This window comes from Microcaecilia unicolor, chromosome 1, assembly GCF_901765095.1.
Source record: "Microcaecilia unicolor chromosome 1, aMicUni1.1, whole genome shotgun sequence".
NCBI lineage: Eukaryota > Metazoa > Chordata > Amphibia > Gymnophiona > Siphonopidae > Microcaecilia > Microcaecilia unicolor.
This window is the reverse complement of record NC_044031.1, coordinates 533,147,629-533,172,230: the sequence shown is the minus strand read 5'-3', so window position 1 is coordinate 533,172,230 and position 24,602 is coordinate 533,147,629. Positions and strand designations below refer to the sequence as shown.

The 24,602-nt window shown below is 41.2% G+C and overlaps 1 protein-coding gene across 1 annotated transcript in view; it reads left to right on the top strand.

The window, feature by feature from the left end:
- The window catches only part of MMP16 (matrix metallopeptidase 16), a 645,160-nt gene that overhangs the window by 278,618 nt on the left and 341,940 nt on the right, over window positions 1-24,602 (top strand). Inside the window, exon 3 of the mRNA XM_030216285.1 lies at window positions 21,546-21,668. Coding sequence (XP_030072145.1) covers window positions 21,546-21,668 — 123 coding nt within the window. The remainder of the gene's footprint in view (window positions 1-21,545; window positions 21,669-24,602) is intronic.

Below are 24,602 nucleotides of genomic sequence, written 5' to 3'. Positions count from 1 at the left end.
GTTGAATCTATATACTTAAATAGGAGAATAGAGATATTAATTTTACATAAACTGGTTGTTGCAACCCAGTTTCTAAAATACAGGTGTACATTTATGCTGTCTATATTCTTAGTTACTCTATCTACATACAATTTTCCTCCCTATGTATATTCATTAATTAGTTATACACTGATATAGAAATCATTATTCAATAGATTTTAAGAAGTAAAAATTAAAGTGATTGCACTTTCAAATCATTCACCACATATGTATACAATTGGCACGGTTTCAGAGGGGAACAAGTAATTGTAGATAGAAAAATGTATCCTGACATATCAACACAAACATTTTTTGACATATTTGATAAAGACTTGTACCAAATATTATTTAGAAAATGGGGGAGTTAGCTAATGCTAAAACATTTTGAGATGCTGAAACAGCACTTTTGAAAGAACAAATGATTGATTAAACATCAGGGGACTAAGAAAGAAAACTAATAATAGAATTAACACAGAAGCTTCAGAACAACAAGAGAACAAATAGGAGTCAATATTCAAAGCGAGGTAAGTGGTCAGAAATAGATCTTGGCCAATTAAATCACTTGTACGGGAATATCCACCGATACTTGGTGGCCCTTAACCAGTTAGTGCCGTTGAATATCACCACAGACCACTAAAGTGAAAACTGGCTATTTTGTGGGCAGCTCAAAATCATGAACACACTTCAGGTGAGAAGGAGGAAAAAAGCCTCGAGAAGCTCCTAGGTGTTTTAATAAATAACCTTAAAGGAGCGGGGCTTCTTCATCATAGGCAAAAACCTCCATTATGTAGTGTGTTAACTGTAAACTTAATAAACAGCTCGCCTAATGAACTGCTCAAAACACTGAAAACTTAACTTTGTCAGATGGTCTCTGCAAAATGTTACAGGATCTTGACCGTGATCACAGTAACATCTTGCAGAGACCATCTGACAAAGCTAAGTTTTCAGTGTTTTGAGCTGTTTATTAAGTTTATAGTTAACACACTACATAACAGAGGTTTTTGCCTATGATGAGGAAGTCCCACTCCTTTTCGGTTATTTATTAAAAAGCCTAGGAGCTTCTGGAGGCTTTTTTCCTCCTTCTCACCTAAAGTGTGTTCATGATTTTGAGCGCCTATATTGTTTGTGCACATTGGCAAATTGAGGAACTCCTCTTCCCCATCCAGTTTTGTAGTTTATTTTGTGGGCAGTCCAGGGGTGGAGTCAGCACTTATGTGTAAAACAAAGTCTTACCTTTATGCCGTGTTATTTTAGGTGGTATCACACTTAACCACATGAGCGATAGCCGGCTGCATAAACCTGGATATTCAATGCCGGTGCCTGGACATGACCCGGCAGCTAAAAAATGCTCACTATCATCAGCTGAATATCTACTTCATAGTAAATATAACTGTGGGAAAAAAAAGTTTGTCTATGAAACCAGACAACAGCTGAATAAACAACTGTAAAACAGAATGGCAATATATCAATAATATTACAGACTTAAACTTCATAAGTCAGGTAGTTGAGAAAGTAATGGTCCATCTAGTTAGGAATGAAATACACAATAATGTAGTCATGAAGATTCAAAATAAAAAGAGAGAAAAGTTATGCAGAGACAAATTCACCCAAGCTTTCATGAAATATGAGCAACAATACTCAAAACGTGTTACAGCTCAGAAAAGGTAAGCCCTTGGGCTGCAGCTGAGTTGGCGCTACCTGGTCAACATGAGGGTTAGCTGGGCCCCAACTGGTGGCAGGCAAGTTACCCATGCTAGGTACAGGACAGATAGAATTAGGCACAAGGCTCGGCTGGAGCAGAAGTCGAGGCTCGGCCAGAACTGAAGAGACGGCAGGAGCTGAGGCAAGACTGGAACTGAAAACTTGGTAGGAGCTGAGGCAAGGCTGGACTGGAAATGAAGACAAGGCTGGAAGGAAGGAACTGAGGCAGGATGGAACCAAGGCAGGAACTGAATAGAAGGCTTGAACCAAGACAGGAAAGACCCAAGGCATGACAGGCTGGAGTCAAGGCTAGGCAAGTTGGAGACAAAGCAAAGCAGACAGAGGTCAAGGCAGGGCAGGCTGGAGACAAGGCAATGGGAAAAAGAAAGGACAATCTAATCTCCACACAGCAACAGTGTAGAACAAATAGTATTGATGACAAAAAACAACCAATGGAGTAAAGCTAAATTTATTAAACACTTTCTAAAATGACTCAACGCAGGATCTTTTTCAGCCTGTAAAGCCTGCTTCTGGAGTCTGCATACATGTTACAGTCTAGCAAGTGAATACCTTGAAAGCCTAATAGGTCAAAGTCTATCAACGATCTCTCAATCTCACTCCCGTCTCCCAAAATGATTAGGGAGAGGACTTTAAGTAAAAACAGGCAAATGTCTCCAAAAATTCATTGCCTGCTTGTACAGCAGTTTCGCCTGTGGTTTAAAAAAAAAAAAAGGTTTGGACAAGTTCCTGGAGGAAAGGTCCATAGTCTGCTATTGAGATACACATGAGGGAAGCCATTGCTTGCCCTGAGGATGGTAGCATGGAATGTTGCAACTATTTGGGTTTCTGCCAGGTACTTGTGACCTGGATTGTTCACTGTTGGAAGCAGGATACTGGGCTAGATGGACTACTGCTCTGATCCAGTATGGTTATTTTTATGTTCTTATAGGTTAGCAAACATAATTCCTTATCTAACTGATAAGGATCAAACTGACTTTTATAAAGCAGCATTGTTCTATTTTGATTCAAGTCATGGCAGTAGTAAAAGTTTTCAGGGGTAAAAGATGTAATAATGGCAAGCTTGGATGTAGGAAATTCTTTTGATAGAATAATTTGGCTGTACCTATCATAGATTTTGTAAGCGATGAAATTAGGAAAAGAGAGGTCAATATTCAGTTGGACATGGTCAGCCTTATTTAAGCACTGACCACCACCAGATAACTTAGACCCAGATATTCAGTGCCAGGCCATATCTGGACACCAGCAATGAATATCCAAATCAATGACAGTGCCCAGAGGTTAGTGGGTAGGGCCAATATTCAGTGCCATACCTGCATCGCTAACTCTAACCGAGCAAATTTAGGACTGTCTTTCCTGTGGTCCAGCTTGCACAGTTAGCTATGTGGGTACCAGCACTGAATATAAATCCATGCTCCATTCCTTCTACCCACAGACCATCCTGGCACTAAGTATGTAGAATGATGCAATAGTCAGAGCTGATATTCAGTGTTACAGTGTGATTAAGGAGATGCTTCTGCCTGGTTAAATAATGCTGACTGGGGCAAACCTGTCTCTCCTCTTTTAAAGCATCATCATTGGCTTCCTATCAAATCCCGGATTCTTCACAAAGTCCTCACTATTGCTTTTAAGGCTTTTCACTTAGGTTCTCTTTCTTATCTTGCTAGTCTGATTTCCCCATACTGCCCATCACGGTTTCTTTGGTCAGCTTTTGATTCCCATCTTACTGTCCCTCCTGTTCACTGTGCTAGATTGGATTTTACTTGCCATTCTGCCTTGCCCTTTTCTATGGAATTCCTGCCTTCAGACATGAGATCTGAAGTGTCTTATGTCCGATTTTGTGGTATTCTTAAGGCCCATTTATTCTCGTTAGAATTTACCCCCAGATTCTATATAGCACGACTTAAGTTGCATGGGCAAATCCAGTGATATTCTGGATTTGCGTGTGCAACTTAATTACTTAACAAGCCAATCAGCACTGAAAAATTGTCACTTAACAATTATTGACACTAATTGGCATTAATTAAAATTTACATGGAGAACTGTCTAAGCATATTCTATAACGTGATGCGCGTAATCTAAGTCACATAGTTGAAAAGCGGGCATGGACCTGGGCGTGGAGTGGGAATTTCTAAAATCTATGCATGTGTATAGAATACACCCGGTCTGCATTTAATTTAGGTGTCGGCATTTACACCAAGTTTTACTTGGCCTAACTGGCCCCACAGAAATTTAGGCTTATTCTTTAAATTATGCCTAAATTTTAAAGTACACCTAAATTCTGTGTGTTTTATAGAATACGAAAGAAGAACTAATATGCCTAAGTGTATTTTGTTTCAGTGCCAATTTTTTAGGCGTGGTATATAGAATCTAGTCCTTAATGACTCGCTTTAGATAGTTCCCTACTTGGTGGGAATGCCTGGATCTGGGGTTGCAATGGTTTGTTAGCTGCTCTGTTCCTCCTCCTCTTTGCCGCCTGCCCTTTCTCTCTTTCTCTGCTTCCCTGTTTTCCCTTAGTGTCCCCTCTCCTGTATGATTATGGAGTTCCTTTCATTTCCCCAATTAGTATTGCTCACTGCTTTGGTCCTTATATTGAAAGAAAGTATATTAAGTACCCAATAAACATAAAAATAAACATAAACGAAGGATAATGCCTTTGAACATCAAGTCTGACCACCTCTGCATTATCAGGGTAGTGCAGGGATGGCCCAGGTAGAGTCTGGGTGGAGTCAACATTTATCCAATTAGTGGTAATTTTACCAGATAAAGTTTGGACAGCAAAATGGCTGTCCTAACTTTGCCTACTATTTTAAAAAATCTGGGTACCAGGCTAAAAATCAGCAGTATCTCGACAAATCCTGGAGTCTTGTTTACTCTTTGAAATTCTGTCCCAGTATCTGGGCTTGGCACAGTGCTGATAATCTAGCTATTAAGCAATCCAGAGCAGTCAGTGTTTAAAAACACACTCACTGCCAAGGGCTGAATATTTACCCCAGTAAGATGGAATATTCAGTGAAGTGTGATAATTTGTAAATGTGGATGACAGAAGGAACTATTATAATCACTTTTCTTGTTCCTTTCGGTCTTCGTTTAGGAATTATTGCTTCTCCCCATTTTAATTTAAAGGGTTATATTACTATGGTAGCTATTCATGTCAGCGTAATTGCCTAGCTAAACTATTGCAATGCACTTTTACTTGAGCTGGAAAAAAAGTTGTTCATAAATTATAATTGAACCAAAATGTAGTCATGAAAACTATTGTTTTGACTTCCACAGTAAAAGAGGGCATCTATTTCTTTCAGCAGATCTTCATAAGCTTACAGTCAATCTCAAGGCCAGGTCTAAGTTATTGATTTTGATTTATAAGGCCTTAAAAGATTGGGCCTGAACTATCTTTAGGCCTGTTTGAGCTGGAAAGAATCTTGAGAATGAGTCAATGTACCATCATTAGATGAAATGTGTTCTGTAAGGTGGAGCGCTAAAGCCCTTTCAATGACAGATCCTCATCTTTGAAATGATAAGCTGCTGGAACTACAAAACATTAATGATTATCTTGCCTGGCTTCTTTTATAGCTATATGCTCTGATTCCTGCCTGCTATATTATGTTTCATTGCTGTGGTGATTTATTGTAATTTTTCAATTATTTTATTTGATATGTTCTCTATTTATATGATTTATGCTTTATTAAGTATTTACTGTAATTTGTTTTATTAATAATACCCCCAAAGGTAAACATAAATGCATCATTGGTAACTTTATAAATCATCATTTCCACTTTATGCAATGGGACTTATTTTCTAGTAATGTACATTAATGGCATTAATATTAACAGCACACTTCATTAAATTTACGGCCTAATTTTACATATGGCACTAAAAATTGTGTATGGAAATTTGGGCATATGCCCAATTTCTGCATGCAATGTAATTCAATAGTAAGCCAATTAATTTCATTAATTTGAAGATATCAATTAGCAGCACTAATTGGTGTTAATTAAAATTTACACACGCATTTTTAGGGGCTGGGGTTTATGCATAAACTTTATGTCTGGATCGAAAAAGGTGGTGTGGCCAAGGGGGGGGGGGGGGGACATAGATGGATCGGAGTGTTCCTGGAATTTACATGCAGTTTTATAGAATTGGGGAGATCCATTTGTAATTTAGGCATGAGAATTTGCATCAGGATCTACTTGATGTAAATCTTCACGTCTAAGATTGAGCATGGATACTGGCACCAAATGCTATTCTATGAATGGAACCCAACTCTGAGCACCATTTATAAACTAGCGCTTAGCACAAATTTTATCGGCACCAATTTTTCTGCACCATTTAGAGAACTGAATCCTTAATCCTTAGTATTTTAGTTTCACCATAATAAAAAAGAATGGTGAGCTGGTGTTTCCATTTTGGGTTTTTTTTTATATAGTATATTATATTTGGAGAATTTTTACTATGATTCTTCAGGGGCTTCATACTAAAGTATGTTAAGCCTTGGTATGTGAATTACTGCACAACTTATCTAATTATTACCATACTGGCTTGATACTTAGCATGCACCAATTCATGCTTGATGGAAGCAATTCTATAATGTGGTACCCATTTACCACTACCCTCTGTCTCTTTCCACTTAATCAGTTTTTAACCTAATTAATAACTTTAGGGCCCATACCAAGGGCACTCAGTTTATCAGTTACCTATGCGGAACTGTGTCAAATACTTTGCTGAAATCTAAGTACACCGCATCTAGTGCCCCTCTCATATTCACTTGTTTGGTCACTCAGTCAAAGAAATCAATCAGATTTATCTGACAAGACCTGCTTCTACTAAAATCATGCTGCCTCGAATCCTGCGGTCCATTCAGTTCTAGAAGCCTTACAGTCCTCTGCTTTAGAAGCATTTCCATTAGTTTATCCATCAATGAGGTCAGACCAGGGGCGTAGCTACGTGGGGCCACAGGGGCTTGGGCCCCGACAGATTAGGCCCTGCTCCCCCACCTCCACCGCCCCTTTCGATCCCCCCTTTCCGCCGCTGCCAACCCTCCCCCGCTGCCTCCGTCAGGTACTTGTGCTTGCAGGGATCCCCAACCCCCGCCAGCCGAAGTCATTTTCAGTGCCAGTCTCCGGGCGGTGCGTTGCTGCAGCAGCTGATGTGGAAGGATTCTGTTTCTGTGTGAGTCGTCCTGGCAATGCGCTGGCCTGGAGACCGGCACTGAAGAGGACTTCGGCGGTAGGGCTTAGGGACCCCCACCAGCACGGGTACCTGATGGCGGCGGCGGGGAGAAGGGGGGTCGAAAGGGGAGGGGCACCGGGGAAGGGTCAAAAAAGTGGTGGTGGCTGCGGTGCTGGGGGGGGGGGTGTCAAAAGTGGCGGGGGGGTCGGCGGCACCGAGGGGGGGCTAAAATGTGCCCCCTCACCTCGGGCTCTGGACCCCCCTCCCACCGAAGTCTGGCTATGCCCCTTGGTCAGACTAACAGGCCTGTAATTCCCAACCTCCTCCTTCTGCTCTTGTACAGAGGGACTACATCCGCCCTTCTCCAGTCCTCCGGGGCCACTCTAGACTCTAAAGAAGAATTGAAAAGGTCAGACAACAGAGCCACCAGAACTTCTCTGAGTTCTCGAGTACCTTCAGATGAGGGAGCATAAGGACAGGAACACAGAGGTAATAGGGGATACTGATGTTTAGGGAGGACAGGGACACTAAGAGGGCAGATGCTAAATATAGAGGGGGGGGGAGATGGGGATAGGGACACTGGACAGGAGGCATAGGAACACAGAGAAAAGATGGATGGTGGAAATTGAGAGAGAAGAAATGTCAAAAGGATAGAAGACTCTGGTAAGAGAATTAGGGGGGAAAAATCAGAGAAAAGCAGAAAGAGACATTAAGGGGCATTTTCGAAAGGGACGTCCTCGTTTCGATTTGGATGTCCTCGCAAAACGTCCTGATGCAGGGGCGGGGAAACCCGTATTTTCGAAACAAGATGGACGTCCATCTTTCGTTTTGATAATACAGTCAGGGCTCGCTGTTTCCTCCACAAATGTAACAGGTGGGGGGGGGGGGGGTATGGGCCTGGGTCCACCTGCCTGATTTGCACTGCACCCACTAAAACTGCTCCAGGGACCTGCATACTGCTGTGATGGACCTGAGTATAACATCTGAGGCTGGCATAGAGGGTGGCAATCAATATTTTTAAAGATATTTTTTGAGGGTGGGAGGGGGTTAGTGACCACTGGGGGAGTAAGAGGAGGTCATCTCTGATTCTCTCCAGTGGTCATCTGGTCATTTCAGGCACCTATTTGTGCCTTGGTCGTAAGAAAAGCACGACCAAGTAAAGTCATCCAAGTGTTCATTAGGGATGTCCTTGTTTCTATCGATTATGGGTTGTGGACGTCTAAGTGTTAGGCACGCCCAAGTCCCGCCTTTGCTACACCTCTGATATGCCCCCTTGAACTTTGGCCATCCCTGCAACGGAAAGCAGTTGGGGACGTCCAAAATCGGCTTTTGATTATACCGATTTGAACGACCCTGTGAGAAGGACGCCCATCTTCCGATTTATGTCAAAAGGTGGGCGTCCTTCTCTTTCGAAAATGAGCCCGATAGTGACCAAAGGAATGCTCAGACAATAAAGCTACAAAAGTTTTTGTTTCTGAATTTCTGAGTCTTATTATGACAGATTTGGAAAATGTATATCTCTGATGTCTTGCATTTCAGTTTCTATTTTTATAACAGGTTTTATATTTAGGTCTGGAATATGTTTGCTTTTTGCAGGGAATGTTTACTGGAGTTCTGAATTGATTCTTCCCCCTTCCCCCAGTCCTCACTACCTTGGATGAGATGATAGGGGGTCCCATCTTAATATTCCTTCCATAGCCTATTTAGTCCTAGAAATGCCACTGCCTACACCCATCATGAGGATACTTAGATAAAACAGTCAAGTTTGTTGTACATGTTTGTGCACAACATAATCTTACAAATAATCCAGATTTTTTTCAGTATGTGTGTGCCCTGTGTCCTGCTCTCACTTCTGTGCACATTCACACCTGCATGCTAGATTTTAGCAGTGGAATTGCTCTTGCACCCACAGAGTCAGTGTGTTTGTGCCCTCTCCTCTGCCTAGTAAGGTTGCAATGACACTGTAGTATACTGCAGCACAGCCATTCACTTCTATATTCCCACACAGCATGCCAGGCTTTTACCAGTGAGTGACTCACAGACACAATGCCTGTATGTGTGTGTGTGTGTGTGTGTGTGTGTGTGTGTGTGTGTGTGTGTGATCTTTGCCCTGTCCTGTCTCTGCCAGTCCTTTGCTGTGTCAGTCAAGCCCCTCACTATGAAGTCTGTCTCCTTGGGGTGTGTAGGCCAAAATGTTTATTTAGTTTAGTTTCCCATGCCATTAATGAGGGGATTTTTTTTGTATGTGTTTTGCTCATTTAAAAAAAATGTTTCAGGGGTAATGTAAAAAGTGTGCACCCTTTTGCAAGAGTGTGTCCTTTTGTTCAAATAGAGCACTCTGTTGCTCAATTAGGGGCCCTTTTACTAAGGTGTGCCGAAAAATGGGCTGTGATAGTGTAGGCGCACGTTTTGGGCGCATGCAGATCCAATTTTTAGCATGCCTGTAAAAAAGGCCTTTTTAAAATTTTGCTGAAAATGATTGTGCAGCAAAATAAAAATTGGTGCGCGTAAATTATGGGTCTGAGACCTTACCGCCAGCAATTAACTTAGCAGTAAGGTCTCACGCAGTAACCATGGCATGAACCACCGTGGTTAGACTTGTCTTTTCAGTATATGGAGAGAGATTTTGTAGTTTTCGCAGGTGATAGAGACAATTTTTAAAGGTTGTTTGAATTTGCGGGAACAAATGAGTCCAGCAGTATCAGGTACTTCTCCACTTGTGTTAGGTACCCAAAGGATCTCTGTTTTGCTTGGGTTAAGGCAGAGTTTTTTTTTTTTTTTGCACATTCCTGAGGTTGGTTTTATGTTATTGCATTAGATGTTTCAAATAAACCTATGAGCTTTGTACATCATCTAGCATTATCCTTTCTTGGTGTCACCTTTACTGTATTTGTTATATGAATGTTTCCAAAGACATAATTGAAGTGGCAAATGTATTACTAAGCTTACTTACACATATGAATTAAAATCATAAATGGAAAACGGAAAAAGAATTCTCCAATGTGCAATAAGCCACACTCTGCCAAACCTAACTAGGTATAGTGAAAAGAAAATTAACATTATCAAATTGTTTCCAAAGAACCCATGTAGGGTTCATGAACCATTTACTTCAATGAATGGCATGCTATGATAAATGACAAGCGGACTAAGGTCACCATAATTAGTCTTCTTCCCGAAAGACTGAAATAAACAGATTTTGTTGTACTTGGAAAGTGCTGTAGGGCATTGTTCTTAGCATCTTAACTTATAGACTGAGTGAGGAGCCCTGTTAAAAGCAGGGTTTTAGTTTCAAAATAATTCTATCAAGATCATATCATATAAACATGTTTGATATTTATTGGTTCCTAACTAATCCTGGCTTTTTCGTAAATCCCTGTGTTTAACAGAAAGCTTTTTATATCACTGGCAGTGTTCTCTAGAAGAACACTGACCCTTTATTCTGTAGTGAGAATACATCCCTACCAGAGTGGCAAAATTTAGATCTTTGAAGAATCATTTTTTTTTTCTTACATTTGTACCCCGTGCTTTCCCTCTCATAGCAGGTTCAATGCGGCTTACATATTATATACAGGTACTTATTTGTACCTGGGGCAATGGAGGGTTAAGTGACTTGCTCAGAGTCACAAGGAGCTGCCTGTGCCTGCAGTGGGAATCAAACCCAGTTCCCCAGGACCAAAGTCCACCACTCTAACTGCTAGGCCACTCCTCCACGCGATTGTACAGTTCTTAATTGATCCAAGTTATGTCAAATAAACGTTGCCAGTTTTTGAACCTGTTGTGGAAGGCCACGAAAGACACAAATAAAATTTGAGGTAATAATCAGAGCTATTTACCTGTGTTTAGCCGTATGAATTTGGCTAAACATACCACTCAGTGAGGGAAAATGTATATGGGCTGCCATGTACTTTTACCCTCAGGGACAAATGAGTGGATTCAGGTCATGAGAGAAAAATTATACATGGTGCATGGAAACTGATTGTACAATGAAAATTGTATTATCAGTTTACATGCATCTTTCTGTCCCATATTTTTGCACCTGCTTCAGAACAGGCCAGAGGTATAAGTACTTTGTCTTCCAGTTCTGTGTGTCATCCATATTTTCAAAAGGAAACTCCCTGAGGAATTGCTTCTTGAAAATTGGCTTGCAGACTGCAACCTCTGCAGGGAACTTGATTATTCGCCTCTGCTCATATAATTGTTTTATAAGAATTGTGTAAATTTGACTAATTCCTTGATCCCGTTTTAAATATTTTCTGCAGTATGGCTTTTATAAACGGTTTTAATAAAATGTAATAGTTCTGTATTTTTGCTTTATCCCTTGCTTCTTTCGTTTGACGTAGCGATGTCACCATAAGGTGAGAACCATGTCTTCTCTTGTTTTAATTGTGTGCTGTGTAAAACATTATACTCACATCTTTCCTTCTCCACTCATAGCATGGTTCAATCCTTTTGAGTGAATGCATGACATCTGCATGCTAATTGATCATTAACTCAGTGTTATTGGTAGAGCTACATGATACCGGGAGGTGTTCTGAAACACTTGAAATAATATTTTCTGTTTGCTTTTCAAATGTTAGTCTGCTGCAGACATAGTATAGAAATCAATCAGGAAAGTGCCAAGAAATGTAAGTTCATTCACTTAGGTCATATTTCAGAGTTGGGAGGATGGTGACAGATGCTGACTGGATGATATAGGCAAGGATTGCTGTGATCTCAGAAAACATCAGTGCTGTTACATTAAAAAAGTAAAATATACTACTACTACTACTTATCACTTCTACAGCGCTACAAGGCATACACAGCGCTGTACACCATACATGAAATGACAGTCCCTGCTCAAAGAGCTCACAATCTAAATAGAACAGACAGACAGAACAACTAAGAGGTAAGGGAATTAAAGAGGTGGGGATAAAAGGGTACAGGGCAAGTGAGTAGTGGTTAGGAGTCAAAAGCAGTGTTAAAGAGGTGTGCTTTTAGCCTGGATTTGAAAAGGGCCAAATGAGGGGCTAGACATACAGGCTCGGGAAGTCTATTCCAGGCGTGAGGTGCAGCGAGATAAAAGGAACAGAGTCTGGAATTAGTAGTAGAGGGGAAGGGGACAGACAAGAGAGATTTGTCCACAGAATGGAGTACCCGAGGGGGGGAGGCGTAGGGAGAGACAAGAGTGGAGAGGTATTGGGTAGTGGTAGAGTGAATGCACATATAGGTCAATAAGAGAAGTTTGAATTGAATGCGAAAACGGATAGGGAGCCAGTGAAGTGACTTAAGGAGAGGGCTTATGTGAGCATAGTGACTCGGGCGGAAAATGAGTCGTTCAGCAGAGTTTTGGACTGATTGAAGAGGAGAGAGATGGCTAAGTGGGAGGCGGGTGAGAAGCAGGTTGCAATAATCTAGGCAAGAGGTGATAAGAGTGTGGATAAGGGTTCTGGTAGAGTGCTCAGAGAGGAAGGGACGGATTTTGCTGATGTTATAGAGAAAGAAACAACAGGTTTTGGCAATCTGCTGAATGTGAGCAGAGAAGGAGAGAGAGGAGTCGAAGATGACTCCAAGGTTACGAGCTGACGAGCCAGGGAGAATGAGAGTGCCATCCACATATAAATCTGAAGACACATTTCAGTACATATGTATGCAAATTATAGAATGCTATCATTTACATGTGTATCTCCCATTTAGGCCCAAGCATTTACAGCAGCTGCATAGCTGTGCTTGTGCTTAAAATATACGCTTATATACCTGGTTATGCTAGTATTCTATAAAGAAAAATAGGTGTTTACTGGCATTATAGAATACTAGCATCAGTTTGCCATTTTGTGCCTACCATTAGGCATTTGTCAAAGTCTAGTGCAAATGCTTGTGCCTAGCTTTTGGCAGTTAGGTGCATAGGGCTCGATTTTATATATAGTGCCTGAAAATTCTGTGTGGACAAAAAAATATGCCTAGGCATATTCTGTAAAGTATGCCTAAATTTTATAGAATAGGCTTAAATTTCCACATGGTATATAGAATAATGCTGAGCTCCTCTTCACACGACCAAATGTATTCGTGGCCATTTACGCCATGTTGTACTTGGCCTAAAACCTGAATCCCAAAAAACAACAAGGCAAACGATCTGCAAAATCCAATATGGAAAAAGAAGCCAGCAGATCAATATAACATCAGAAAGATTTTATTGAAGATACCGTATGTAAACAAATTGCCCGACACATACGGTATCTTCAATAAAATCTTTCTGATGTTATATTGATCTGCTGGCTTCTTTTTCCATCTAAAACCTGAATCCTAAATTAGGCATGGAGCAGGTGTATTCTATAAAAATGTGCATAGGTTTTAGAAATGCCCACGTCAAGCCTATGGCTATTCCCCCTTTTCAACTATGAGACTTAGAATTTAGGTGCACCATGTTATAGAATATGCTTAGCGAGCTGTGTGTGTAAATCTTAATTAATGCCAATTAGTGCTGATAATTGCTTGTTAACATCCAATAAACAGCACTAACTAGCTAGTTAACCAGTTAAACTATGTTCATTGTTATAGAATACGCTTTGATTTCCATGTAGAAATTAAGGCGCCAATAACACCTAGTGTCCAATAACATGTGTGCATAATTCCAAGGCATGCCCTGATCAGCCCATGGCCCTCCCACTGCCACACCCCCTAGAAGTTGCACATGACAGAAAATGAGCACACAGCTTGTAGAATAGTGACTAAAGTCAGTTGTGTGTGCAACTATCAATTGGTGCCAATTGACACCAATTTAAGCCAATAATTGGCTTTCAACTCCCAATTTAAAGCAATTATTAAATTATGTTGTGTGTACTGCTGACCTTGTTCTATAAACCGGGTGCCCACGTTGTACACTAACCCTCCAATTCTATGAGAGCTGCCAAAAATTGTGTATGCAAATTTGTGTGCATGCCCAATTTGCGCACACAATTTAATTGAATAACAAGCCAATTAGTGCCAATAATTGACTTTTTAACAAACAATTATTGGCAATAATTAGATTTAATTGGCATTTACGTACATAAATTTAGGCACGAGATCTGCATCTAAAATTTATGCATGATCTGAAGAAGAGGGCTCAGAAATGGGAGGGTCGTGGGCGTAATGGGAGGCATTCCTATAACATAGGCATTTGCACGCCTCGCACACATCCTTACACTCTAAGAAAATATCAAAACACTTAGGCAGGTAGAAAATCTTAGGACACAGCTTTATTAATCCATTAAATTTCTCACATTCCGTTAACTATGCCATCCTCCACCTTCTCCACATATATCTCAGCGTTATCCATTTCCCCAGGTAAGTTGCTCATGACCTAACCTTGACAAATATCTTTCTTTATGTTGTTCAACCATGACTTCCGGTATCGCCAAATTATGCAATCCCCCCACCTCCCCCAAGGCCCATGGTGGTGTCACACATAGACCTCCCTCCCCAAAACTGCATCCATGTCATTCGTCTTACAAATGTCAACATGCCATTGTAACTTAGGATGGCAACTAATCCACTGTGACACTCTCTCCTATCCCAAACCTCTACATACTAAACATTAAATCTAAACCCTCATAAACATCAAATTTGCCAACACCCACCTCAAACACCAGGGCAGGTGGGAGGGTTGACACCCAACTGCTCCTGTGCCTCAACGCCTAAAAAACTCTAGTCTGTCAAAAATTTACATTCTTAACCTCTGTTCCATGCTATTTGATTGGAACACACCCCTACCACCTGCACCAATCAAGTTCTCATTGTTTTTTCACCACATTGAAGAATAACAGTAGTTCTATTCTTACAGACTTTATCTTCTACCTACCCCTTTTCTCCCACCTCCCCTGACTTCCCCAGTGGTCACTAACCACCTCCCAACTCAAAAAAAAAATAACTTCAACAACTTTTTTTTTTTTTTAGAGTAAGTCCTTCACTATGCCTCCTTCCCTGCAATGGCAGTTGAGGACGTCCTTCCCTGTCTCTTCCCTGTGATGGCAGTTGAGGATGTCCAAAATGTGGATGTTTCTGTGAGAAGGACATCCATGCCTTTGCTATGCCTCTGACACCCTCTTTATTTATTTATTTGAATTGTGGATCACAAGTAGCAGTAGTGGGATTTGAACCAGCCACCTCTGGATTGCAAGACCAGTGCTCTAACCACTAGGCCACTCCTCCGCTCCCTTGAAATTTGGCCATCACTATGGGGGGGGGGGGGAAGTATGCAGGTCCCTGGGGGGAGGTATGTGTGTGTCAGCGGAGGCATAACGAAGGCGTGGACATCCTTTTTTCAAACATTTTGGACGTCCTCAACTACCGTCGCTTCCCCTCCTTAGGAAGGAAATCGTGTGCAAATGAGCTAACAGCGAGCAGCTCATTTGCATGCAATTTCCTTCATGCATGCCCGTTCCTTTCCGGATTGGTAAGGGCTTTTTCCATTCAGTTAGTGGGACCAGTGCACTACAAATGCTGGCTCCTCCCACAACCAAATGGCTTGGATTTGGTTGTTTCTGAGATGGGCGTCCTCGCTTTCCATTATCGCCAAAAACCAGGGACGACCATCTCTAAGGTTGACCTAAATTTCATGATTTGGGCGTCCCCGACCATACTATCAAAACGAAAGATGGATGTCCATCTTGTTTTGATAATACGGGTTGCCCCACCCCTTTAAGGGGCCTTCCTTAGAGATGGGTGCCCTTACAGATGGGCGCCCCTGTTTGATTATCCCCTTCTATGTTACCTTTATAAAATAGGCTCAACATAATTTCTTGCCTAAGTTTCGTGTTATTGAATTTTTTTTTTTTGTTACATTTGTACCCCGCGCTTTCCCACTCATGGCTTACATGGGGCAATGGAGGGTTAAGTGACTTGCCCAGAGTCACAAGGAGCTGCCTGTGCCTGAAGTGGGAATCGAACTCAGTTCCTCAGTTCCCCAGGACCAAAGTCCACCACCTGAATTACCCTCAGAATGGGAGAAAACATTTAGTTCATAAGGCCCCTGTGTCTGCTATAGAAAAATCCCAAAGCTTGTTGCATACTATATTTTATTCCTGATTTTCTTAAGCTTCTCTCCCATCCTGTCTCTGCAGGGAAATTGTTTTGGGGGTAGGGATAAGCAGCATAAAATGTTTTGTACTTTTTTGGGATCTTGCCAGGTATTTATGACCTGGATTAGCCACTGTTGGAAACAGGATGTTGGGCTTGATGGACCTTTGGTCTGTCCCAGTATGGCAATACTTATGTACTTATGTAGGGTTTTAACTTTCTATTTATTAAGGATTTTGAAATATACACAAGTAAATATTACTTGTTCAGAAGAAGAATATTTTCACAGTAAAAAAGAAAATTCAAACACTTCCCAAAAGGAGAAAATAGAAATACATATTTTATGAATAACATTCCTTGAACTCAATCCTCTTGTAGTCCCCAATACTGGAGATCCAACAGATATATACAGAGAATAATAATAAGAAGAACAATATTAAAGAAAAAGCCAGTTATGGAGAGCATCAATTATACTCGAATATCTAGAGAAACCTAGGCTAATCTATACAGGGTGGGGGGGGGGGGGGTTCCACAAATCCAAACAGGAAATATATTATCAAGAAATAATTTTACTGCAAAGGATCACAGAAAATATATCTAACATTTTGAATTTGAATTGAACGTTTTGCAGGAAACCAGAGCAAAAATCTCCATTATTCTGTTGAACTTGGTGGCGGAGATCCAGGCACGCCTTACGTTGTGCCTGGATCTCCCACCCTACATCAGGTAAACACCAATCTTTTGAACCTTAAAGCAGATTGAACAATTTTGAAATAAAAGTTTTATTATTAAATTCTTATCAACTTCAAACACAAAAGAGACCAGAAGTGTCGCAAGTGTCTGTACCAGGTGTTGTGAACTCTCTAGAAAGTCTGTCAAATTCAAACTATCTGAAGAGACTACCTCTGCCCCCTCAATCAATGGTACATTACCCATATCATCAGATCTTCTCTTCTTATATGGCAAATAAAATATCTTATTAATAGGAGGCAGGGAATCTTGAGACACTTTTTATCCAGCCAAGTAGGTTTTAAAAAGTTCTCATGGTGACAATAATTCAACCTTAGGAAAGATCAAAAATCTAAGGATGCAGGGTCTCAGCCTGTTTTCAGTTTGCTACAACTTATATTGAGCATCCATGATGTTCTTAACTAATTTATCGTGTGTCTCTCCTTGTTCTTTAACAACCTTCTCCAACCCCTGAGCACCCTCCAGGGATCTAAAGACTCAGGGGTACTTTTACTGTGGTGCACTGAAAAATGTCCTGCGGTAGTGTAGACGTGTGTTTTGGGTGCACACAAAAGCATTTTTCAGCGCACCTTCCAAAAATGTCTTTTTAAAATTTTTGCCGAAAATGCACGTGCGGCAAAATGGAAATTGTCATGCTTCCATTTGGGTCCGAGACCTTACCGCCAGCCATTGACCTAGCGGTAAAGTTTCACGCAGTAATCAGGCGGTAATGACCTACGCACATCAAATGCCACTTGGCGGGTGCCCAATTTGCGCGTCCGAAAATTTTTTTTCAGACATACGTATTGGATGCATGCCAGAAATGAAATTACTGCAAGAGCCATGCGGTAGCCGGGCGGTAACTCCATTTTGGCACGCATTGGGCGCACGTAGACGCTTATACAGCTTAATAAAAGGGCCCCTTAGTACCCATGCCGCTACTTCCATAGCAGATTGTTCAATCTGGTCCATTCTACTACTCACTGTTTTGGTCAGACCTGTCATCACCCTCTAAATAGACACCAGAGTAACCCCAGAGAGAGATCCTCCACCACAGATTCCATCACAGCTCCTGTTGTTAAACGTGCAGCGGAAGAGGGGGGCAACTAAACACTACCTCACCCTTCTGTGCTGCACACGCCAGCTCTGACCCTGCATCACTATCAATCGGACAGGATGGTCCAGACTCTCTGTCACCACATCCTACAGCCAGGCCCAGTGAGTTTCCCACTCTAAGTCCAGCGATTCCCTTGACAGGTCCAGCTGAAGCGCCCGGTGTCAGCGAACTGCAAGCCAGTGGCTGTGGAGGAGTTTGAGTCAGTGGACTGAGTGAAAGGCTCTCCCTTAACACTGTCGAAGTTCTCTGCACCAGCTATGAATTAGGGGATCTCGTTCACAGTCCTACATAGGCACTCCAAATTGTAGAACTGAGGGCTGTCCCTTCAGTGAGGGAGGCAGTAAACCACTTCTCATTTTCACTTTCCGCTTATGCATGGTTGCAAGAAACTCACAGGAGACAGAGAAGACCATCTTGCCATTAGGCTCCGGCAACAGCCATCTGGGATTGGGTGGTGTGTCAGGGTTAGGTTTTAAAGGGGTAAGTTTCTACTTTTGAAAATTAGGAACTTAAATTGGGTGCTTAGGAAATTGGCTAGGGCTGAAAATTTGACTGATGTCTACATAAATGTAGGGACCTAATGTAGGACCTGAGTATTGACTGAAAAGTGACCCCTTTGTGATTTAGGTCTGATATGTTTCCCATTTGCAGTATGAAAGCATTCTAATACAGGCAAAACTATAATGAAATTAAATTTGCAATTCTTTAAAGGTTCAAGATTTTTTTTCTCAACCAGTTTCCTGGACATGTCAAATAACAATAGTCAAATATATTATGGTATGCCATTCTTATGTTCTTATCGTGTCTAAAATGTCTTTAAAAAATAGTGTAGCATGAGAGTATTCAAAACATGTCACATGGTGTTTGCTGATCGGTTGGCTGGTCTTTTGTTCTCTCTGTGGATTAACTTGTTTTTATAACCACGTGCATACATAAAGGAATTATTCAAGCCAATCAGCTTCTTCTCAGAGAAAGTTGTTTGTGACCCCTGAGGCAGGCGCTTTGGCGCCGAAACACGGACCGTGTCGGGTCCTTGATATGAATATTCTGAATAAACTGTTTTTTGATATTTTCTCCCTATTGGTTTGTGCATTTGTCAGCCTCTACTTTTGCTGTTTTGCTTGGGTTCAAATAACCCATCTTAATGGTAACCTATGTCGATAACTTTCTCCCTTAAAATTAATGCCAGACCGTTGTAGCCAAAAGAATACACTATTCTGTTTGTGGGAGCTTCGCTATGTTATATTGGCAAAAACAATAGCTGTAAATTATAAACATATTCTCTATGCATCCATAGTTGAATAATTGATATGTTTCTTTAAATATTTTAGTTTGCCTCTTTAAAAGCCAAGATTAGGCATTACATTAAATTATAAAGACATGCTGCTTAGATGCCTTCTTATGGTCATTTCTCCTGTTCATGTGTTTGTACACTGATTTTAGTAAAAAAAAATTGATTTCTGTATTCCTCACTGACAGCTCCACTGGGAATGTGTCTTTAAAATTATTGGACTAGATCAATTATATAAAAGCATGAGCTATAAGAACCTGATTTAGGAATTATTTTCTCCCATTGTAAGCAGAGAGGAAAAACCTTCTATAAATGAGGCATTTACTATGCACAGACCTTCCAAGAGATGAAACATGAGACTCCTTTAGAGAGTCATCTCTATGGTAATCATTTTCATAAAAGATAGTGTAACCTTGGCTCCCTCCAGATAGTCCTGGATGCCAACTAAGCTCTTTGGGTCAGACACTTGGTACAAAAGATTAAAGTCTCTTTTTGAGCTGGGTACAGGACAGGGCTGGGCTAAATTCTGGTAGGCTGGGGGAGGGAGGAGTTAAGGCACCACCTTTATCACTTTAACACAGTTCCAGAAAAAAAAATTGCTCTCATTCCAGGAGTTACTTTTGTAAACTCTTGCTGGCTGATATTCAGCCTGCGGTAGGCAGGACGGCTAAATGCTGCAATCGGCACTGAGCCTGGATATTCTAAGCTGGACCATTTCCGATGACTGGCATCGAATATCTGTTTGTTTTTGTTTTGTTTTGTGGTTGGCTTAAACTTAACCTGCCAAAATATTCAGAGCTGGCAGGTTACATTTATAGCAGCCAAAAATCAGACTGCAATTTATGTGGTCCAATTTGGCAGCTAAACTTAGCCAGCAAAGCGCTGAATATTCCCAGCTTGCTGGTTATATCGCGCAATATAGATGGTTAGTCATCCCCCAGATTCTATATTGTGTGCCTAGAGATCCATGCCGAAATCCAAACAGATTCTCCAAAAATGTGTGCACCTTAACAAGCTAATGAGCGCTGATAACAGCACTTAACAAGCAATAATGAGCACTAATTGGCATTGATTAAAATTTAGACTCACAACTCGCTAAGCGTATTCTGTAACTAAGTGAGCCAAACTTCTAACGTGTACAGGCAAAATGGGCATAGTTATGGCCCAGTGTTCATAAATTTACATGTCGGGATTTACGCCACATTTTTGTTGGTTTAAATGAATGCGCGTAATTTTATGCGCTGAGCTAAGCATATTCTATAATCGTGCCTAAATATAGATGCCGATTATAGAATACACTTAATTGACTCTGATTTTGGCGCCAATTCTTTAGGCACCATATCTAGAATTTCCTCCTATATGCTAGGCCCTAATATTCAGTGGAGATAACCAGCTATCTCACGCTGGCTGCGTATTAGCTCTTAGCTGGCTAAGTGCTATTTAACCGGCCAGGAATATCAGGAGAGTTCAACTTTTAGTAATAGAACTTTAAACAGGAAAGATCAGCAACAGGTCAGCTTAACAGTCGTAAATCTTTATTCCCAGAAGGGAAATCCCAGTGCACTAATCAGATGGAAAATCCCTCATATTCAGACTCTTTCAGTGTTCATTTGGCTCGCAACCCTCCAAGTCCATCCCACCCAGAGGGACAATCTAGGGCTGCAGCTTGTCCACTCCCTTGCCAGACAAGTAACCTGATGGGCTTTTCCACAGCTGCCGGACTTTATCCAGGACTGGACCACCCCATCTGTCCTTCTCTCCTGGAGTTGCAGTTTCTCTCACCCACCTCCAAGCCCGATTGGAGGGGGGGTATTCTTTCACTCCCTCAGAGCCATCTTGCTTAGCAGAGATTACTCTGTCACAGTATCCCTTGCTTATTATGCTGGGCAAGGTACCCCCTCACTCCATGGGTCCTGGCATGGGTTTGGGCAACCGAAGACCATGCTCTCAGTAAGGCAGATACTTTTATCCCATCAAAACCCCAATCCCATGCATAAGAACACTGTCAATCATATTTTCATAACATCCACAACTGTATCAGTCTCCTAAATCTGCCCTTCTTAGGCAGCTCTGCTAGCTCCCATTACCATAGTAATTCCCAGGGGGTTACAATACATTTATTTAAATCTCTTATCTCTTTGCTATTATACATTGATTGATGGTATTTGCACTGCTTGCTTTTTTTTTTGTTGTTGTTCCTGCTTCCCTTCCCCTCCTCCACACACTTTTGCAGAATATGGAAGATTTAGACAAAAAGAGATAAGGTTAAATGATGAATTATCCAAGTCTGATGCAGGTTTTTATTTTGCTTTGTGTGTGTGGGTGGGGGGAGGAGGGGGTCTGTTTCATATGAAGCCTTTGAATAACAAAGTAGACACATCTGCTACCTTTCATTAACTCTCCCCTGATTTTGTAATTCTAGAGCTGATTGCAGTGCTATATTGTAAACCTGAATACTAATTTTTGCAGCTGGATGAAGAAACCACGATGCGGTGTACCTGATAAGACGAGAGGTAGCTCCAGATTTAGTGTTCGCCGAAAACGATATGCATTAACAGGACAAAAGTGGCATCACAAACATATCAGTTACAGGTAAATAAATATCTTCATGCAAACATATATATATATATATATATATATATATTTTTTTTTTTTTTTTTTAGAAATATGTTGTAAACTGAGAATGTATTTGATTTTAGGAAGGAGGAAATGTTGGGGTAAGAAGAATGCAGAAAGTAGAAACACTCTTGAAGTTGTGGTGTTCATGGGGGCTGCGGTGGACATATGGAAGATGATATGGGGTGGAGTAAAAAGGGAAAGAGTAGAAAATAGGAAACATCAGAGGGAAAGATAAGGTAAGGGGTCTAAAAGGTTTTGACAGGAACTAAGAAGCTTGTTTTTTGCCCGATGTGTGTCTAATGTTGTGTATGTACCACCTTGTAAACCTTATTAGATGAAGGGTAAGAATTTCTCCTTACCTTCAGGGGTTGTGTGAGATAGAGAAAGGAGGTTTATTTATTTATTTATTTATTTATTGCATTTGTATCCCACATTATCCCACCTCTTTGCAGGCTCAATGTGGCTTACAATTCTTCATGGATGCTGGAGGTAGAAGAGAACATACAGTTGGTTTTACAGAGGGTTTTGGGTTACTTGGTGGTGAAATACATGATGATTTTAAAGCAAAAGACATAAAAGAACATTTCTGGATATATTAGAGATACATGAAATACATGATATTTTTAAAGCAAAAGACATTAAAGAACATTTCTGGATATATTAGAGATAGTGCAGTTATACGTGTTAATCTTTATGATATATATTCTCAAAGAGATAAGTTGGTTGGAAGATTCAGTCACTTCAGGGCCCTATGTTCTTTGCAAACACTTTCTCTCAGAAAGCAGTCTTCATTCAACTCAGTTCCAATTAATCCACCTCTTTTTAGGCTTAATAAAATCAAAGACCCTGATACTCAAAAACTATTGACCACTTTTTTTTTTAATTTTCTGCCATTTATATGGATAACTTTATCCATTGACATTGCTATAATGTGTTAAATGAATAAAAGACTAAGGAGGTACTTTACTAAAATGCAAAAGCTTTTCGCATTTAGGGGCAAACTGAGGTAAAAAGTGGCCTTAGCACATGCTTACCCAAGTCATTCTTGCATGCTAAGGCAATATTTTCCACATGGGTAAAATGGCTGCTTTTTCTATTTTTTGAACTCCTGGCCACACACTAATTTTCCCATTAGCGCATGGCCATTAGTGCCCCTACCAGCAAGGGCTGACGCACTAATCAAGCACTAAGGGCCAGATTCTATAAATGGCGTCTAAAATCTAGATGTGTCCAATTAAAGCACCTAGAGCTATTCTTTATAATATGCATAAAGTTAGGCGCGGTATATAGAATACCGCATAGGACCAGAAAATGTACTTACATTTAGGCGCAGCTATTTATACCACTGAAAACCTGGTGTAAATACCCGCATCTTAATGTAAGTGATTGGGTGGAGATTGGGTGGCAGAGCCAGGGGTGGGGGGCGGGGCTGGTGGTTGGGAGGCGGGGCTAGTGCTGGGCAGACTTCTACGGTCTGTGCCGTGAGGATGGCAGATACTAATCAAGGTCAGGTATACACAAAAGGTAGCACATATAAGTTTATCTTGTTGGGCAGACTGGATGCACTGTGCAGGTCTTTCTCTGCCGTCATCTACTATGTTACTCACGTTACTATGTAGGCACATTCCCCTGAATTCTATAACAAAGCGCATACATTCAAGTAATGCCTCTACACCCACACTACTCCCATGGACACTCCACCTTTTCATCTACATGCACCTCTTTTTAGAATACGCCTTTGAAAGAAACACGTATAAATTCCAATTATTGCCAGTTATAATAATTGGTTGTTATCAGCCGGTTATCATCACTGATTGGCTCGTTACTCAATTGAGTAGCGTGTGTAAATTGGCCGCACACACAATTTAATGCAAGCTACTCGCCAGAATCCTGGGGAAATTGGTTAGCACACATTAATGCAACTGATTTTAATGTCCCTGGGTTTGTGATCTGACTTCGCCAGAGTCCCCCTTAGGGCAAGTTCCACCACTCCTTTAAATATGTGTGAAGTCTGGTGCCTCCACCTGGGGCAGCATGGTATTAACAGGTAAGGTTTACCTCCCTTCTTCCCAGGAAAATTCACTGGGAGTTTAGCTCCCTTTGGATTTCACTTATCTATCATCTGTGATTTACACTGACAGTTGTTTTGTTTTGTTTTTTTCATTTCAGAGGAATCTCTCTACATTAATACCTTTAGAACCCTCAACCCTCTTTTGACCAAGAACTGCAACTATAGCCTTTCCAGCACTGAAAAATCCCTTGATCAGTATATTTAGGGGCCATTTTACTAAGGCATGCCTAGAAGTGGCCTACGCTGGTGTAGGCACATGTTTTGGATGCACGCAGGTTCATTTTCTCAGTGCGCCAAAAATGGATGTGCGGCAAAATTAAAACCAGCACGTGTCCATTTTCGGCCTGAGGCCTTAATGCCACCCATTGACTTAGTGGTAAAGTCTCACGCGCTAACCGGGTGGTAAGTGGCCAGTGTGTGTAAACTGCAGATTACTGCCGGGTAAGCACCATGCGGTAGAAAATAGAAAATATTTTCTACTGCGTATTTAGTGCGCACGTCAAAAATGGATTTACCACCTGGGGCACACAGTAGCCAGGCGGTAGTTCCAATTTGATGTTGTTGGATGTGTGTAGGTGCCTATCCAGATTATTTTCTAAGGAGAAGGGTGCCCATCTTTCGACACAAATCAGGGGATGGGCGCCCTTCTCGCAAGGCCGCCCAAATTGGCATAATGGAAAGCCGATTTTTTGACACCCTCAATGAATTTCCGTACCAGGGATGACCAAAGTTCACGGGGGCATGTCAGCAGGGTAGAGAAGGCGGGACTGGGGCATAATTAGGAGATTGGCGCCCTCGGACGATAATGGAAAAAAGAAGGGCGGCCCTGACGAGCA